The sequence below is a fragment of the Podarcis bocagei genome (assembly GCF_964188305.1).
Source record: "Podarcis bocagei genome assembly, chromosome: 13".
Lineage (NCBI taxonomy): Eukaryota > Metazoa > Chordata > Lepidosauria > Squamata > Lacertidae > Podarcis > Podarcis bocagei.
The window spans coordinates 12,590,071-12,609,327 of record NC_138138.1 but is presented as its reverse complement, the minus strand read 5'-3'; the positions used below and the strand labels follow the sequence as shown (position 1 = coordinate 12,609,327).

General features: G+C 45.9%; 1 protein-coding gene across 1 annotated transcript in view; it reads left to right on the top strand.

The window, feature by feature from the left end:
* ACE (angiotensin I converting enzyme) overlaps positions 1-19,257 on the top strand; it is a 55,312-nt gene that overhangs the window by 16,353 nt on the left and 19,702 nt on the right. The window contains exons 3-12 of the mRNA XM_081166097.1: positions 5,129-5,222; positions 6,418-6,561; positions 7,409-7,600; positions 9,753-9,850; positions 10,696-10,868; positions 12,227-12,450; positions 13,085-13,229; positions 15,397-15,495; positions 17,176-17,298; positions 18,830-19,041. Of these exons, the coding sequence (XP_081022223.1) occupies positions 5,129-5,222; positions 6,418-6,561; positions 7,409-7,600; positions 9,753-9,850; positions 10,696-10,868; positions 12,227-12,450; positions 13,085-13,229; positions 15,397-15,495; positions 17,176-17,298; positions 18,830-19,041 (1,504 nt within the window). The remainder of the gene's footprint in view (positions 1-5,128; positions 5,223-6,417; positions 6,562-7,408; positions 7,601-9,752; positions 9,851-10,695; positions 10,869-12,226; positions 12,451-13,084; positions 13,230-15,396; positions 15,496-17,175; positions 17,299-18,829; positions 19,042-19,257) is intronic.

Genomic DNA, 19,257 nt, shown 5'->3' with positions numbered 1-19,257 from the left:
CGGTACCTATTTATCTACTTGCACTTTGACGTGCTTTTGAACTGCTAGGTTGGCAGGAGCAGGGACCTAGGAAGAGGAGCTCACCCTGTCGCGGGGATTCGAACCGCCAACCTTCTGATCGGCAAGTCCTAGGCTCTGTGGTTTAACCCACACCGCCACCCACATCCCTTAAGCAGTACATAAATTGTTAAAATAAATAAACTACAAATACATAAATAAATTCCTAGTGACATCTCTGAGGAAGCTGGTTATCTGCTGGGGTAAGGTAAAGTATGTTCCAGCTCCAGCCTTTTGGGACTCCACAAACTACATTAACAGTGCAATTTTAGATAGGTCTACTCAGAAGTCCCATTAGGCTCAACAGGGCTTAACTTCCAAGTCAGGGGATATAGCATTTGCAGCCTGGTGTTGAAGTCTCCGCCAAAGGAGCCATTTGTGTTATTCTTCATCTTAGTTCATATGCAGCGTCCAAAAGTCATGGTAAGGTTGGAGGGAGAGACCAAAGAATGCATGTACGCTACTGCAGGGCTGCCCCACGAGGACTAGTGACTTGTGTCAGAGAGACTGGCCACTGAGGCTAAATTCCTGCTAAGTTTCCCAAATATGCCATGGAGATAAGTGAAGCATTTAGCAGCAAATTCTGCCAAGCCAGAGAGCGAGAGAGAGACAGCTCAAAAGAGTTCTTATCCCCTCCTGCTAGTAATCCATCCTCTTTGCCTGTTCTTAGTGTTCTGCAGCTAATTCTTTCCAACTAGTCTAGTGGAGCATGTAAAGCAATTTCACAGTGATGTTGCTTCAAACTGGAAAGAGAGTCCCTCAGTCCTTTTTTTTTAGTTCTGTGGATAGAATGATCTGACCATCATCCCTGTACAGGAATCCCTATTGTTTTAATCCAAGGTCAAAGTAGGTGGTCGCTTGTTTCTAAATTTTAGCAATTGTGGCAGCATAGCAGTGGTTAACAGTTCCCCCCAATGGGCAAACAGCAGCTTTGTGGAGTGATTTTCAGTGGGAAAATAGCAAGCTGCGGCGTTTATGCATCATTTCCTCAGCCTCAGGGTCCCGATCCAAATGGGATGCTGTTGCCCTGAATTTATCGGTATGTACCAGCAGAATATGGGAACATAAAACGGACTGGATTTCTTTTCCTTTTTAAAAAAATCATTTTTATTAAACAAAAAAAGAAAACTTTTTTAAAAAGCATGTTATTATTAACTGTTTGGTTTGTTGCAAAATTCCCAACTGCTAAATAAAAGTTTAAAAGTTTGAAAAATGTAATTTATAACACAGGAAAGAAAAGAGAGAAGGAAAAAGGGGGCATTATCCTTTGCATGCCAACATGTTATAGATGCCTAAAAAGGTAAAGGTAAAGGACCCCTGACAGTTAAGTCCAGTCACGAATGACTCTGGGGTTGTGGCGCTCATCTCACTTTACTGGCCAAGGGAGCCGACATTTGTCCACAGACAGTTTTTCTGGGTCATGTGGCCAGCATGACTAAGCTGCTTCTGTTGAAACCAGAGCAGCGCACGGAAATGCCGTTTACCTTCCTGCCACAGTGGTACTTATTTATCTACTTGTGCTTTCAAACTTCTAGGTTGGCAGGAGGTGGGACCGAGCAACGGGAGCTCACCCCGTTGCAGGGATTTGAACTGCCGACCTTCTGATCGGCAAGCCCTAGGCTCAGTGGTTTAGACCACAGCGCTACCCGCGTCCCTACTTTCCCATAAATCCATCAGTCTACATTCCTAAGAAACATGTTGTATTATCAAGGTGATCCAACAGCCTGAGGGCTACATTCTGCCCGCAAGGCCTTTTCTTGGTGGCCCCGGGCAACATTTGATGGCCCCCTCAAGCCCTTGTGCTGCCTTCCCAAGCCGTGAGGCTTTGACAGGTCCTAGAGTCCTCCCGTCTCCTTCCCAAAGCCTAGTTAGTGCTTTCCAAGCTTTGGGAAGGAGGTGGGAGGGCTCTAGGACCCTGCAGAGCTTCGTGCCTCCTTACCAAAGCCCAGGTTCCCTCTTCTCCAGCTTTGGGAAGGCAGAACAAGGGCTGGGGGCATCAGATATTGGCCTTGTCCCCCCCCCCCACGTCTGCATGCATAATAAATACAAAGCAATGCAAGCTTAAATAAGGGAGCAAACAGTGTGTGAAGATAGCACATTCTATCATAAGTTAAAGGAAAGCATATTATTATTCCTCTTTTTTATATCTTTACCTAGAAAAACTTTCATTAAAAGGGGGGGGGGAGGAAAAGAATTGTCTGCTATTCCAGATACAACTAGCATATTTCATGGGGGCTGTTATTATTGATGTTGTTTTTATTTTCAAACAAGATAAAGCTCTGCCATTTATTCGAAAAGGGCTGGATTTGAATATTATCTTCCTGCTGTTCCTATATGGGTACAGCTAAGATGCTTAGTTGTAACCAAGAAAGAACAAATTACCCCCCTCCCCAAATCCCCTACTCCTCATTCTCCTGCTTGATAAGAAAGAATACGTGAGTTTAATTTACTCCTGCCAGTCTGGTTCCCAGGGCAAGAAGCCAGTTTGTGGAATTGATTTTTTTTAAAACAAGCAAAACAAACAAAACTATTAAAAAAACATGGGAACTGTAGCTGAGACTGTAGTTGCAATGATGACAAGTATTTCATTTTGCCTCCCCCCCCCCAAGAAACTGTCATAAAGTTGTTCCTTGTACTTTCAGAGTAAACATATCCCAACCCATCCAAAGCTTGTTTTGTGAATGGAAAACCAATCTGAACTTTGTTTATTTTTGAGTTGATATAAGGAAAGATTAAAAATAAAACAAACAGCTGCATAGCAGAGTACATCTGCAAGCTAGGAATTCTACCCAAGTGGCTTTTGTTCGGTGTCTTTTATATAAATAGTCTTTTACTAACTTTAACTCGGTGATAGAGGAGCATTGAAAGCTGCCTTTAGTGAGTCGGACCACTGAGCTACACATTGTTGGCGTTGAATGGCAGCAACCTTCCAGGGGTTCAAAGAAGGTTTCTTCCCAGCCCTAGCTGGGGTTCTCAGGGATTGAACCTGCGACCTTCTGCATGCAAAGCTTTGCTGCCGAGCTTCTCCGGGGACTAGCTCACCATCAGCCAGTGGTACCAAATACCCATTCTGGCCACCTGGGATTCTGCACTGAAAAGGTACAAAGAGTGTGGCAGAATGGGAACTCACAGCCCCAGATCCTGGCGAGTTGGCCCTTCACTACCTATTAATGAAAGACACAGCCAACAAGAAGGCCCACATGTCCCAGATGATTGGCTGCAATGCACCTTATGAACCCTACTGCTCTAATTGACATCTTTTCTGAGCACAATTCAAAGTGTTGGTGCTGACCTTTAAAGCCCTAAACAGCCTCGGCCCAGTATACCTGAAGGAGCGTCTCCACCCTATTGTTCTGCCTGGAGACTGAGTTCCAGCGCCAAGGGCCTTCTGGTGGTTCCCTCACTGCGAGAAGCCAAGTTACAGGGAACCAGGGAGAGGGCCTTTTTGGTAATGGTGCCCGCCCTGTGGAACGCCCTCCCGTAGAAACGCAGTATCAATCAATTAGCGACAAAAGCCTCGGAAATAGCTTTCCACATTCCAAGGACCGGTGCACGCTCTATCAGCACGCTCTATCAGCACAGCAAAAGATGCACTCAGCAGACTACAAGAGCGCAAAGGCCTCAGTCAGACCATCTGATGCGTCTGACAATGAACTGGAAGAACCACTGTTCACCATTGGTCACTTTTCTCCTAAGAAGGAGGAGATGAGTCCAGAAGACTTGTGTCTAGTACGCAGATCTGAAAAAGCGACCAAAGGCAGACCTCCAAAGAGATTTGCTGATGAGTTTGCTAAGACGGCAACTGCTGTTCTTAGTAGCTCAGAGAAGGTATGGGAACCTTTATGGCATTAAACCAAGGCTCAGCATCTTTAGAGGTTAACTCCTGAACCTCTTTGAAGCTTGAAGGTCCAGCACCATAATTCAAAAGCATCAATTCTTCGGTGACCAGCCTTCTTCATGGTCCAGCTCTCACTTCCATACATAACTACTGGGAAAACCATAGCTTTAACTATACGAACCTTTGTTGGTGCCCAGTCTTACTCCCTGAAACTTACTACCTTTCTACCCCTGCTCCGGAGTATTATACTTACTGGAGATGGTTATCTAACATCAAAGCACTTGCTAACTCCTTTTGCTCTCTTTCATGTTCTCATGTGCCCTGAATGCAGGCACGCTTCACAACCTTTTTTCCCAGCAATCAGCCCTCATCCTAACACGACTCCCTTCTCCCACTACTGTGCCTCTCCCCACCCCCAAGAGCAACTTTCTTCTCTTATGTACCTTACCCTAAACAGAGGCGGACTTTGGCCTTTCAGATTTCAGAGACTCCAAAATTGAGCACCCCCTATGCCTCTCATCTTCCATTCTGCTGAATTCACTACGTCATAGTTGCAGCGCCCAGTGTGGTGGAACTGGTCACACTGCCCAAAATCCACCTCTGCCCTGAAGGCCGATGCAATGCTGGCCTCCTCCTTTCCAAATTCCGCCGTTATCTGTCCTTGCTCGCCACCCTCCCCTCCCATCTCTGAATTTCAGGCCTGCCTCCTCTTGTTCCTTTGACCGTGCATGCCTTGGCCAGGTTATGGTGGTGAGGACACCAGAGTCCTGACTTCCACTCAATGGTATGTAGAGTGGTCTGATCAGGGTCTTGATGGTGCAGGCAGCATTGTCACATCAAAGTCATGCGAGAAGGCTTTTATGCTGAAACAAAAGGGACTCGCCCAATAGTTTTGTACTTTCAATAATGCAAGATTACAGGGAAAACGAAGGTGTTTTTGGTCCCGTTCCTGACTTGGCTGGCTACAGACACCTAAGTTTCAAGTTCATCATAAAATAAATAATTTTGAACCCTACTCAGGAAGCCTGTGTTTGAGGCAGCCTCCCTGGGTGTCCTTGCTGTTGCCACCCGGCAGCCATTCTCTGTTGAAACTATGATAGATTATTGGGTACAAAGGAGACCTGAGGTGTTGAACAGGTAACAATGTGGCTGGGCTGAAAAGGAGTGACTTCGTAGAACTAGCAGGTATGGGACTATCACACTAACCTGGACTATTTCTCTTTCCTTTCTAAGTATAACACTATTCTGAGTGAGATGGACAATATCTACTCCACTTCCAAAGTATGTCTGCCAAATCAGAATTCCAGCTGTTGGGCTTTAGAACCAGGTGTGTATCTTCCTGTTCTCATTAGCGTGACCCTCCCACACCCGAATCTACGTGATTGCTTTCAACACGGGAGCACCTCAAGGGGGAGGTGATTTGTTGAGATCTGAGGGCTGTGTCAGAAATACCACAAATCCCATGGTCACAGGTAACTCTGACATTGTAGTGGCATAAAATGTCACATGCTTGCTTTGATGTTTACAAATATTTACGTGGTGCTTATCATGCCACAGATTGTCTTGGTTCATATTCTACAGCACTTGTGGAACATGTGGCTATCCAGCTGTTGTAGTAGTAGTAGTAGTAGTAGTAGTAGTAGTAGTAGTAGTAGTAGTATTCCAACTCCTAGCCACTCTAGGAAGCTAACACAGCCAATGGTGAGGGATAGTGTGAGCTGTAGTCCAGAAACACTCAGAGACCCATAAGTTCTCAACTCCTGTTCAACAGTATGCTTATTTTTCAAGTGTGAGACCATCTTGCCCCCACAACCCCTGACACAACTCTTGAAGAGTCTGATTGATTTGGAGCTCTTAAAAATGATGTCTTCCTTTAAAGTGTTTCAGCCATTTATTTGGCCACCAAATGTATCACTGTACATTGATAAGGGCTAGAAAAGAAATTATGTGTAGCAGCTGTGTCCAAAGATTTACATACAGTGGTACCTTGAGTTAAGTACTTAATTCGTTCCGGGGGTCTGTTCTTAACCTGAAGCACCACTTTAGCTAATGGGGCCTCCTGCTGCCGCCACACCGCCAGAGCACGATTTCTGTTCTCATCCTGAAGCAAAGTTCTTAACCCAAGGTAATATTTCTGGGTTAGCGGAGTCTGTAACCTGAAGCGTATGTAACCTGAAGTGTATGCAACCCGAGGTAAGACTGCATTTCAAAAACTAGGGCACTTTTGAGAGAAGTTACAAGCGCTCAGCTGCCAGCAAACCCAGAATTAGTGTTTCCCAATTTGAAAGACAGAAACTAGTGCTGTTGAGATGCTTCTGAATCTACCACCAAATCAAAAATAGCCCCAAACATGAGGGGAGGGGACTCCTTTGTCCCTGAACAATAACACTGAATAAATAGCACTGCCCTTACGATGAGGTACATCACCCACAAAATGGGTTCTTTTCAACCTATGACCATTTTCTGTGTTTTTTGTTTTTGTTTTTTTGTTTCTGGTCTCTTCTCCCGCACTCACTTCTCAGAGATAACAGACATCATGGCCACCTCTCGCAATTACAGGAAACTGCTCTATGCCTGGGAAGGGTGGCACAACGCAGCCGGCAATCCTCAGCGGCCCAAGTATCAGGAATTTGTTGAACTAAGCAACGAGGCCTACAAAATGGATGGTGAGATGCTTTAAATATGGATTGGGGGGTGGAAATAGGAAATGGGCCACTCATGGGATCGAAAGACTTCCTTACGTAGAAAGCTGCAAGCAGCTGGGGCATTTTAGCTTAGGCAAAAAAGGTGATTGAAAGCTTCAGAGAAAGCTTGAATATTGCAGCTCTCCCTACTGCCCTCCTTTCAGAAATGTATTCCCCATGTTTCCTAAGAGAGGACCCATTTGGACAAAGGGTCTGCAATGCCAGAGTGAAGCCACTGTGATCTGATGATTTATGGTGTGTTACCTCAGCACGCACATTCTCAACTGATTTCCATCCCATTTTGAAAATATTTGAGGGAATGGTGAGCATGTGTCAACGTGTTGAGGAGAGGGTCATCACTGCAACAATGAATTTTGACTTACCCCGCCACACAACTGTTATGTACTGAAGTTCTCACCCTGGGCCAGCAGGGGGATACTGTAGATAGTTATGCAAATAAGGGATTGAAAGTGACGTTCAGTGATTGGATAGTTACAGAAAATGGTTACTGTTGCGTTGTAGTGGAGCTCTATATAAGCAGGCTGGCTGAACCCTTCAGTTCAGTTCTGTTCTGGCCTGTGAATAAACAAGAGCTGTTTGAAGAATCACTGTGTCATCTGATATGTTCACCCACAACTTAACAACAACCATGCCAAAAATGATCATGTGAATTGGCTTTCAGTTTGTGGTTGTGTGCTCTGTGCCTTTAGAACAGACAGACATTGAACAACATGGATATATGATGTGGTGGGGGAATGATTCTCCAACCTTGTGTTGAGATTATGCATGTGTGACTTCCTTTGGGTTCTGTGCTCTTGTTGGCGTCCAGGCTTCAAGGATACAGGTGACTATTGGCGTTCCTGGTATGATTCACCAACTTTCGAGGATGACCTGGAGCAACTCTATCACCAGCTGGAGCCCCTTTACCTAAACCTGCATGCTTTTGTCAGGAGGAAACTGTATGAGCGCTATGGCCCTACGTACGTCAACCTGAAAGGCCCCATTCCAGCTCACTTACTAGGTAAGATGGCAATAAAAAAGGGGATGAAGTGGAAGTCATGCTAGAGAGAATCATGATGGCTCATTTCTGAATGCATGAAGTGTCCTGCCACACTCTACACAGGCTGACGAGTTGGGCTGCTTGAAGCTGTCATGCCTAAGAGTGGACAGGTCCATTTCTATTGAGTCTCAACAGTGCTAGAGATGATGATGATCTAGTCGCTTTTCTCACAAATGTGACCCAAAGCGATTTACAGTGGACGCTCGGGTTGCGAACGTGATCCGTGCGGGAGGCACGTTCGCAACCCGCAGCACCGCATCTGTGCGTGCGTGGGGTGCGATTCGGTGCTTCCGCACATGCGCAAAGTGCAATTTAGTTTTTCTGTGCATGCGCGAGTGCCGAAACCCGGAAGTAACCTGTTCCGGTACTTCCGGGCGCAGTGTGCAATCCGAAAACGCGCAACCTGAAGCGTCTGTAACCCGAGGTGTGACTGTACAAACAAAATTGAAATAGAAGGAAAAAAAACAGTTGCAACAAACAAAACCAATAGAAACCTTAAAAACCAACATCTATAGCAATAAAACTGTGGTCTTAAAGATCCTATTCCACTGCAAGAAGTCACAAATGCTTTAAAAAACATCACATCAAGGGCTAAAAGTCCAGGTAAAAAAAGGGGGGGGATGCATGGCACCTAAAAACAGGTAAAGATTACGGGATCATAGCTCGGTCAGTAGTCAGCAGAGCCTCCGTATGGGGAGAACATTCCGCAAGGGGAGAGCCATCACTGAAAAGGCCTATTCTCACGTTGCCACCCTCCAGACCTGTGCACACAGGGGGACACAGTGAAGGGCCTCAGATGACGATCAAAGGGTTGGACTTGTATGAGGAGATGTGGTCCTTGATGTATTGGGGTCCTGCACAGCTCCCCTGCACTTTGAATGGAGCCTGGAAACTAATTCGTAGCCAGTGCAGTTGTGGAAGAATTGGTGTAAGTTTCGCCTGTCCTGGTCAACAATCTGGACAGCAAATTCTACACCAGTTGCAGTTTCTGAACCATCTTCAAAGGCAGCCCCAGTTATAATGTGTTGCAGTAATCCAGCCTAGAGGTTGCCAGAGCCTAGGCCACAGGTTTCCCACCTTTTTGAGTCCACCGCTCTCTTGACCCAACTACATTATTTCTGTGGCACCCCTATGAGTTTGAGGCAGTGCTTCCAAAATGCATCTTCCAAGGGGTGGGAGAATAATGTTCACAAGAAGCATAATCTCTCGCTCTCATAAAAGCCTTGGAGTAGGTGCAGTCTTTCTGGAACTTTGGCCAGCCTGGGTTTCTTAGTTGTTTAGAGCATGGTGCTGATAGTGCCAAGGTTGCAGGTTTGATCCCCATAAGGGACTGCTGAATATTCCTGCATAGCAGGGGGTTGAACTAGATCAGGCTTCCTCAAACATGGCCCTCCAGATGTTTTTGGCCTACAACTCCCATGATCCCTTGCCAGCAGGACCAGTGGTCAGGGATGATGGGAATTGTAGTCTCAAAACCTCTGGAGGGCCGAGTTTGAGGAAGCCTGGACTACATGATCCTTGGGGTCCCTTATAATTCTACAATTCTATGATCTGTAAACCAGGGAAACTATCATGGTTGCCCCATAGTCCTGAAGCTGTTCAGACTACCCACCCCCAGCTACTAATAACATACCGTATTTTTCGCTCTATAAGATGCACCAGACCACAAGACGCACCTAGTTTTTGGAGGAGGAAAACAAGAAAAAAAAAATTCTGAATCTCAGAAGCCAGAACAGCAAGAGGGATTGCTGCGCAGTGAAAGCAGCAATCCCTCTTGCTGTTCTGGCTTCTGGGATAGCTGCGCAGCCTGCATTCGCTCCATAAGACGCACACACATTTCCCCTTACTTTTTAGGAGGGAAAAAGTGAGTCTTATAGAGCAAAAAATACGGTAATTAATGTGATATCTTCAATGGCCCTAAGGGATCTAACAAGACTTGGGAAGAAAACCACAGTTGTTATTTTTTTTGCCTCCATGCCCCAGATGTGGAAAATTGACAAATATAGCTTCCCGGTGATATTGCATCATAAGCTTCTTTTTCTTGCTTATGGTAGGAAAAGGCTGAAACTAACTGTTCGCCTCAAGCTAAGCTGTGCTGCTTTGCCCCCTGCAGGTAACATGTGGGCGCAGCAATGGAACAACATTTACGATATGATGATCCCTTACCCAAATAAGCCCAACCTTGATGTCACCAATACTATGAGGCAGCAAGTAAGGTCATCGGTGTTGTTATTACATACGCTTTTCTTCTTACACTTTTGCTGCTTTGACTGCAGCCTTCATATAGACAGCAGGGATTGTGAGTGAAAACAGCTACCGTATTTTTCGCTCTATAAGACGCACCAGACCACAAGATGCACCTAGTTTTTGGAGGAGGAAAACAAGAAAAAAATATTCTGAATCTCAGAAGCCAGAACAGCAAGAGGGATCGCTGCGCAGTGAAAGCAGCAATCCCTCTTGCTGTTCTGGCTTCTGGGATAGCTGTGCAGCCTGCATTCGCTCAATAAGACGCACACACATTTCCCCTTACTTTTTAGGAGGAAAACAGTGAGTCTTATAGAGCAAAAAATACGGTACATACCTAAACATCACTGGGGGTGGGGTGGTATTGCTGCCATTTTGCAGTGAGACTCTGCAGAATAAGTGCACACCTTAGGGGAATAATGAGTACTCCCAACAAGAGAATGCCTGAATTGTTATCTATTACAGGTTGAATCTCAACTTACCGTGCTTAGAATAGTAGATCCATTGAAATCAGTGGGGCTTGAATTAGCAGCAGCTGAAGCCCCTGATGTTGGGAAAGATTGAGGGCACAAGGGGAAGGGGATGACAGAGGACGAGATGGTTGGACAGTGTTCTCGAAGCTACCAACGTGAGTTTGACCAAACTGCGGGAGGCAGTGGAAGACAGGAGGGCCTGGCGTGCTCTGGTCCAGGGGGTCACAAAGAGTCGGACACGACTAAACGACTAAACAAAAACTGATTTCATTAAGCATGGCTGTGTCTGGATCCAAGAAAATGCATGCTATCTCATTCTGTGGGTGGGTCCTTTCCTAGAATTGGAACGTAACACGCATGTTCCGGGAGGCGGACGCATTCTTCACCTCACTTGGCATGATTCAGATGCCACCTGAATTCTGGAAGGATTCTATGCTGGAGAAGCCAACAGATGGCCGAGAGGTGGTGTGTCATGCGTCGGCCTGGGACTTCTACAACCGCAAAGATTTCAGGTGCCTACTGCATGTGAAAGGGCCTTGCTTTGGAAAGGGGGAACCAAATGCCTTCTTGGAAGAGAACCACAGAATGTGTTTATGCAGATCCCTTTTAAAGAAACACAGGTCTTTGAAAAAATATCAACGTCTAGTTTTAGTAACAACATGTGGTTCAATTTAGGCGGTCTAGAAATGAAATGAATAATGATAATAGGTATTAGTTTCCTCCTCTCAGAGCTACAGATCTCAGTACAGTGGTACCTTGGGTTAAGTACTTAATTCGTTCCGGAGGTCCGTTCTTAACCTGAAACTGTTCTCAACCTGAAGCACCACTTTAGCTAATGGGGCCTCCTGCTGCTGCTATGCCGTCGGAGCATGATTTCTGTTCTCATCCTGAAGCAAAGTTCTTAACCTGAAGCACTATTTCTGGGTTAGTGGAGTCTGTAACCTGAAGCGTCTGTAACCCGAGGTACCACTGTACCCTTAACAAACTGCGGTTCACAGGAGTCTTAGGAGGAAGCCGTGTGCCTTCAATGTGCATTGGATGTGCTTTAAATTTATAGCGTGTATCAGTGATAAATCTACTAAATGTATAAACCAGTTCTGAAAACCTTTTCTGTTTGCTAAATCTTTCCTGGAAACCCTGGGAACTATAGTGTGTGGGAACACTTAATATGTTAAGTCGTCTTTGAATCCCTTGCAAAGCTACCAAGAAGAACTGGTGTTCCAAGGATTACATCTGTGAGAGCTTTAAACAATTTAAATTCTATATTGACAAGAGGACAGGGGCAGACCTTGGTAATAAGGTGCCCTGAGTGAGGACAAGATTTGCTGAGGACAAATACTTCTTATTTTCACAATACAGTGGTACCTCTGGATACGAACAGGATCCGTTCTGGAGCCCCGTTCGCATCCTGCGTCTGTGCGTGTGTGGGTTGCGATTCGCCACTTCAGTGCATGCGTGTTACATCATTTTGACCATATGCATATGCGCGATCAGTGAAACCCGGAAGTAACGCGTTCCGTTACTTCCGGATCACTGCGGAGCGCAACCCGAAAGCACTCAACCTGAAGCAACTTCAACCCAAGGTATGACTGTATTTCCTTTTGGTGCAGTTGCTATTTTTAATGGATCTTCTACATAGGTACCTGTATGAATATAGGGTGGTGATGATGGCTTAGCAACCCTTTGGCTCAGTGCCCTGTGCAGGGAAACTGAAGAGGGACTTCCTTTTCAACTCTTCTGAGGACTCCGTGTGTAAAAGGGAAGCAGGAACAACCTTTCCAGTCTGTCAAGCAGGTGCCCTATTAGCTCAACTGGTGCATTTTAACAGAACCAATGTTGCATCCTCACCTTTCTGCTCCATACTTTGCAGGATAAAGCAGTGCACAACCGTCACCATGGAGCAGCTCTTCACAGTACACCATGAGATGGGGCATATTGAATACTACCTGCAGTACAAGGACCAACCCATCTCCTTCCGCAGTGGGGCCAACCCTGGCTTTCATGAAGCCATTGGCGATGTCATGGGCTTGTCCGTCTCCACCCCCACCCACCTCAAGAAAATTGGGCTGCTTGACCAAGCCACTGAAGATATAGGTAACCGTTGAGCACTGTGGGTGATGTAGGAGAACTGTGGTGAATAAGTAATTGATAGAGTTGATGGGACGTTTCTCAAGGGTCATGTTTCCAGCTGAGATTAGTTGCTTTTGGGACGTGGAGCCAGACTTGTCTCACTCCAGGGCTTCCCAGCTGCTAAAGAAGAAAGAGAAGATCCTAGACCAGGCATGGCCAAACTTGCCCTCCAGATGTTTTGAGACTACAGCTCCCATCATCTCTAGCAAACAGGACCAGTGGTCAGGGATGATGGAAATTGTAGTCCCAAAGCATCTGGAGGGCCAAGTTTGGCCATGCCAAAACCCAAAATTTGCTCTCCACTCTTTATTGCTGTTAGGGATTGGGGAGCCCTTCATATCCACACCTGTTCCCTTTGGGCAACCCAGAGGGCAGCTTTGTGCCTGCTCAGGGTCTGACTGCTGCCATCCGTTGGGTTGGAAAGGAATTTCCTATAAAGTCAGTTGGGTCTTTGTGCCCCAAGGCTTGTGGGTCAGTTGCCCAAGTCATCTCAAGCTTCTTACTCTGCTTTTGACTTGTGGCACAAGATCTACAGAGTGCTTATTCTGCTCTTATTCTAGCTCTGAGTCTTCTTTTCCCTTTCCCTTCTTCTTTGCAGAGAGCGACATCAACTACCTATTAAAAATGGCCCTGGAGAAGATTGCCTTCCTGCCCTTTGGCTACTTGATAGACCAGTGGCGATGGAATGTCTTCAGTGGGCGCACTCCTCCCAACCGCTACAACTATGACTGGTGGTATTTAAGGTAAAGCCCCCCCCCCCAGCAGTGCAACTGTGGTGGGTGGAGGGCTGCAATGATTGCTGAGCAAGGGACGCCATTGTTTCAAGAAACTGTGTGAGGGGAGGGGTTCCCCAAGCTGATTTCGGGTGATAGGACTGAATTTCAAAATTGGGAAGGGGCAAGTCCATGTTTGCTTGAGGGACCCATATATCTTCTCAACAACTCTGTGTGTGTGTGTGTGAGAGAGAGAGAGAGACAGACAGACAGACAGACAGACAGACAGACAGAGACAGAGGAGAGGGAAAGAGAAAGAAATGTATGAGTATGTGTGAGTATATGCAAAGTTAAGAAGGAAAACTATTCAGGAATTTATTCAGTTATATTGCTTATATTCTACTTTATAACCCCATGAGGTTTTCAAAGCAGTTTCCCAAAGAACCCTCAAACCTACATAGGTAAAGGACCCCTGGACAGCTGAGTCCAGTCATCTTGACTATGGGGTGCAGCGCTCATCTCACTTCAGGTCGAGGGAGCCAGCGTTTGTGTGCAGACAGCTTTCCAGGTCATGTGGCCAACATGAATAAACCGCTTCTAGCACAACGGGACACCGTGATGAGTGCCAGAGCACATGGAAATGCTGTGTACCTTCCCACCGCAGTGGTACCTATTTATCTACTTGCGCTGGTGTGCTTTTGAACTGCTAGGTTGGCAGGAGCTGGGACAGAGCAATGGGAGCTCACCCCGTCGTGCAGACTCGAACCGCTGACCTTCTGATCGGCAAGCCCAGGAGACTCAGTGGTTTAGACCACAGCGCCACCCGCTCCCTATAAAAGTCATATTCAAGTCAGGAACAGAAATAATATGGTGACTTCTCTGTTGCCAGGACTATTCAGGTGGCATTCCCTGCCCTGGTGTTGCCCTTCGGCTTTTGCCTACTAGGCAGCAGTCCGCTGATGATCTTTTGAGGCAAGGAAGTGGGGCTGAGCAGCCGGATCTTGCTCAGCCCGTGATGGAGGGAGCTCTTCCCTCACTAGCAGATAGGCAGATCGTCTAAGAAAAATATAAATTACTGGAGGAAGAGAGAAATGCATGCACCTGTATACATGTTGATCCAACATTGATTGACATGAGTTTCAATTTGCTCCCTTCTTTGTGCCACTTTCTTAGGGCAAAACTAGACATAAACTGCGGTGCTTAGTAAGGAAAACGGGTGGCATGATGTCATCACATCAGGCACTCCCAAACAGCCAACCATGTGGGGTGGAGGCAGAGTAATCCATGATGCGGTGACAGATAAAGAAGGGGCAACTGGGTGCAAGGCAAGAGAACCAGTGTGGCATAATGGTTAGACCAGAGCTTTCCAAACTTTTCAAATTGGTGACACACTTTTTGCACATACATCATTTCGCGACACAGTTACAGTGGTACCTCTGGTTGCTAACGGGATTCGTTCCAGAGGCCCGTTTGCACCATGAAAAGAGCGCAACCCGCAGCGGCGCGCCTGCAGGTTGCAATTCGCCGCTTCTGTGCATGCGTGCGACGTCATTTTGCGCTTCTGCGCATGTGTGAGCGGCGAAACCCGGAAGTAACGCTTTCCGGTACTTCCGGTCGCCGCGGGATGTAACCTTAAAGAACGTAACATGAAGTGGACGTAACATGTGGTATGAGTGTAATTCAGTTTTGCATCATTTCGCGATACAGTAATTCAGTTTGACTAGCAAAGTGGAGGTTAAGCTAACCCTTTCCTGCCCCAGGAGGAGCACGGGGAGCATTCGCGTGACACAGCTACACACTGCAGCCGACACACTAACATGTGGTGACACACAGTTCAGAAAGCTCTGGGTTACAGTGTTGGACTATGACCAGGGAGGCCAGGGTTTGAATCCCCACTCAGCCATGAAGCTCACTGAGTGACCTTGTGCCAGTCGCCATCTCTTGGCTTACCTCACAAGGTTGTTGTGAGGATGAAAGGGGGGAGGGGAGAGAACCAAGTACACCACCTTGAGCTCCTTGGAAGATAAATGTGGTATAGAAATGCGGCGAATAAATAAATAAAAATAATCAACGGCATATCCATGATCAGCATCAAATCTAGATTAAGAACAAACAACCTGGAATCTTCTTCATTTCTAGAGACTTGGGCTAATGCTGTTCTGTTTCTTCTCTGCCCACATGGCTGACTTTTCTCCAGAACAAAATACCAGGGAATTTGCCCTCCTATTGCAAGAGATGAAACCAACTTCGACCCTGGTGCTAAATATCATATACCTGGCAACACACCTTATATCAGGTACCGGGAGCTGAAAGAGTTGGGGGGTGTGGGATGTGTAAATGAAACATGGTGAGCTTCACTGATGTTCTTGGGTGAGGCTGGTGTATATGCCTTCATTATTCATGGAACGTCGAGTACATTGCAATGTTCTGCAGTGTTGAACTACCTGAAGGTTCTGACAAGCAGATCTAAGGTGGTAGAGAAGGACGTGTTGAATTTCTCAACTTTCGAATTCCCAAAATGAGCGGTGCTAAAAAGTTGTAATATGACATGGGAATTCAATATATATATTGGTTAAATTAATATAATTTAGTTTTGCCTGGAAAGTAAAACGTGTGTAAAATTACATAGAGACCATTAAAATTTTGAAAAGCACTTGCAGTTATATTATTATTAATAATCATTATCTGACATTTTCAGAAGGTAAATTAAAACTCTGGTTTTCCAAAAGCAGTTTATGTGCTTCTCCATCAAACCTAGACTTAGCAAGCTAAATGTTGCTCAGTCACACACAAAAATAAATAGCAGATTTGAATTCCTCACACCCAAAAACATATTTTCAAGACCCCACGCTGAAGAAGTTTGCAGAAATTAAGTTTCACCCCCTAAGATGACACCCCCTAGTGGCAGAGGAAGGCTGCATGGAGTTAAGTCCCCCAAAATCAATTCTGAACTCCATACTCTTTAGTATAGGAACTAGGAGCCTTTGACCCTCCAGTTCCTGTTGGACTTCTGCTTCCCCCAAGACAGAATGACCCACAGCTGGGGATCATGGGAGCTGGAGTTCAATAACATTTGTACAGTAGGTCCTAAGGCTACTCCTCCCCCAGCTGCTTTAGAAATGCAGAACTTGCAGAGAGTTCTTGACTAGCGTATTCTTTTAAGGCGAGGAATTGTATGAAGTTGTTTAAATTTAAAGGTGACTATCAAATTCACACTTTCTGAAACAATACAGTGGTGCCCCGCAAGACGAATGCCTCGCAAGACGGAAAACTCGCTAGACGAAAGAGTTTTCCGTTTTGGAGGTGCTTTGCAAAACGAATTTCCTATGGGCTTGCTTTGCAAGACGACAATGTCTTGCGAGTTCCTGCTGGTTTTTTCCCCTCCCCCCCTTTTTCTAAGCCGCTTATCAGCTGATCCAATCAACAGATAAGCCGCTAAAAGCCGCTAATAGCGCTAATCCGCTAATCCCTCAATGGGCTTGCTTCGCAAGATGAAAAAACCGCTAGACGAAGAGAATCACAGAACGGATTCTTTTTGTCTTGCGAGGCACCACTGTATTAGAAACTAAGCAATGTTGTCCTTTGAAATTTACACTTATCTGAATTTTGCGGTGCAAACAGTGTTTGCAGAAGTGCTTACATTAGGGGAAATTGCTCATGGAAATGTGCATATTTAGGAGAAATTTGCCCTAAAACATTGATAATCCTGCAAGAGAACTTTTTTTAAAAAAATTATCAATTTGCTGCAGAAAATGGAAAAATGAAAAACTAAGAACCAAACTGGCAGATCTTTCCGTGCTTCATTTTTTTGTAACGTTATGCCTTCAAAAATTGACTCTTGTTCAGTATGGCAGAATTTGCTGTGATATTAGTAGTAGTGGTAGTAGTAGTATTGGGCAGTGGGGGTGGTAGTGGGTGTCCTATTGAAGAACTGATGGGTACCAGAAGTATACGATTTTTGTTTTGTCTGGGGCAGGTACTTTGTCAGTTTCATCCTGCAGTTCCAGTTCCACAAGGCGCTCTGCCAAGCTGCCAACCACACTGGCAATCTTCATACCTGTGACATCTACCAATCCAAAGAAGCTGGACAGAAGCTCAGGTGACAGCAGGGAGAGATGGGGAAACAGCAAGGCATGGTCTCCTACCTAAATGGCGTTAGAAGCAAGTGGGAAGACGTAGGCTAACAATTCTCTGCTTGGGGGCATTTCCTCCTTCCTGGCACCCTGATGTAACAAGAAGGGGTACACCTGTGTTGGAAAAAGCAAGAGGGTTGTGACATGCAGACCTGAGGACTGCGGTCACACAGGTGTGACCACACTCAGGTTGCAGAAGTGATCCCCTGGTGTAATCTTGGCGTAGCTTGAATGCCACTGGGCACTTACCCATTAGCGGGGACCAGATATTCTAGTACCCTGGGAAAGGTGACCGTACAAGCATGCAGTGTTGGAGAGAGACCCTAAGAATGGCATCACCCACACTCTTCAACGGAAGGGTACCTCCGACACCTATCGTGCTTGTGGGGTGGCCACCTAGGCACCTAGGCAAGCAGATTCCATGAGTTCCAAGGGCTGAACTCACCCCTACCACTCCCACTGACCATATAATGCAAAGCACCTTGCAAGCAAAGAGCAGCAGGAATTGAAGTGCTTGCAGAGCAAGGAGTTGCAAAAGTCTGCAGGACATAAAAGTTCAACTATTCATGGCTGGTCACCTGGCGGGGAGGGGCTGGGCAAAGTAGACCCTGGCCAGCTTACCTGGCAGTGGTGATGCTCCAAGCACCACTGGGTGGCTAGGACCTGCCATTTTATTTTATTTTTAAAAGATATTTATTGAAAGTTTTTAAGATATAACAAAAAAAAGAAAAATAAACATACAAAATAAAAAACAGTTAAAAACACACATTAATTTTCAATAACATAACTTCCATACACTTATTTCCTCGGACTTCCTCATACCTCCCTTCTTTGTATTCCAGTTCAATTTGTTAGTTCAGCAAATCCTTACCATTAAACTTTTACCCATTTGTAAAACCTTTTTTTTCATATCTCTTAAAGCATTACAGCTGGAAACCGCTTAGTTTCTATCCAACATCCTTCTAACATTCATTAATTTTACTATGTTTCTGTAAGTAGTCTTTAAATTTCTTCCAGTCTTCTTTCACCAACTCTTCTCCCTGGTCTCAGATTCTGCCCGTCATTTCTGCCAATTCCATGTAGTAGGACCTGTCATTTTATTTCCCCAAAATGTCCCAGAGTCATGCTTCTTCTGGGAGCTTAGTGGAAAATTTAAATGCTAACGGGACCCAGCCATCCAGGGCACCAGGCAAAACAAACACAAAAACTCACACTTTTAAAATAAAATAAAAAGAGGGGGTGTTGGGGCACTGGCAGCTAGCTGCCCGCAGGAGCTGGCAATGGCTTCAGTTCCCACTGCTTAGTTGCTGGCTGCTTCAGAAGATGTGACAAGAAAATAAACCCAAATGGCAAGGTCAAATCCCTTGCGTGGTGTGGGAATCCACAGCAGGTAGAGACTGGAGTCGCCTGGTCTTGTGGGTCTTCCACGGTGGCTATCAACACGAGTAGCTGCATCTACATCACTACCCATTCCTCTCTTTGTTTTCTTCGCTGCAGCGAGGCACTAAGGGTTGGCTCTTCCCAGCCGTGGCAGAATATCCTCCAACAACTCACTGGCACAAATAAGATGGATGCATCAGCACTGCTGGAGTATTTCAGTCCCGTTACTCAGTGGCTAGAAGAACAGAATAAGCGAACCAATGAAACACTGGGCTGGCCGGACTTTGAGTGGCGTCCCCCCGTCCCAGAGGGCTACCCAGAAGGGCTTGGTAAAGTTTCCAAGGCACAAAGTCATGGCGGGGGGGAGGCCTACAGGAGTGTGATTTCACTATGACCCTGGTGCTTGGGCATAACAGTAGGAGGTGTCCAAAGAAAAAGGGAGGATACCAGATGACCACCTCACTGCTTGGCTTTGCCATTGGACCAGGGCAATTTTGCAGCTGCCCCTTACTTAACTAACATCACTAACGAAGCTTATAGATGGG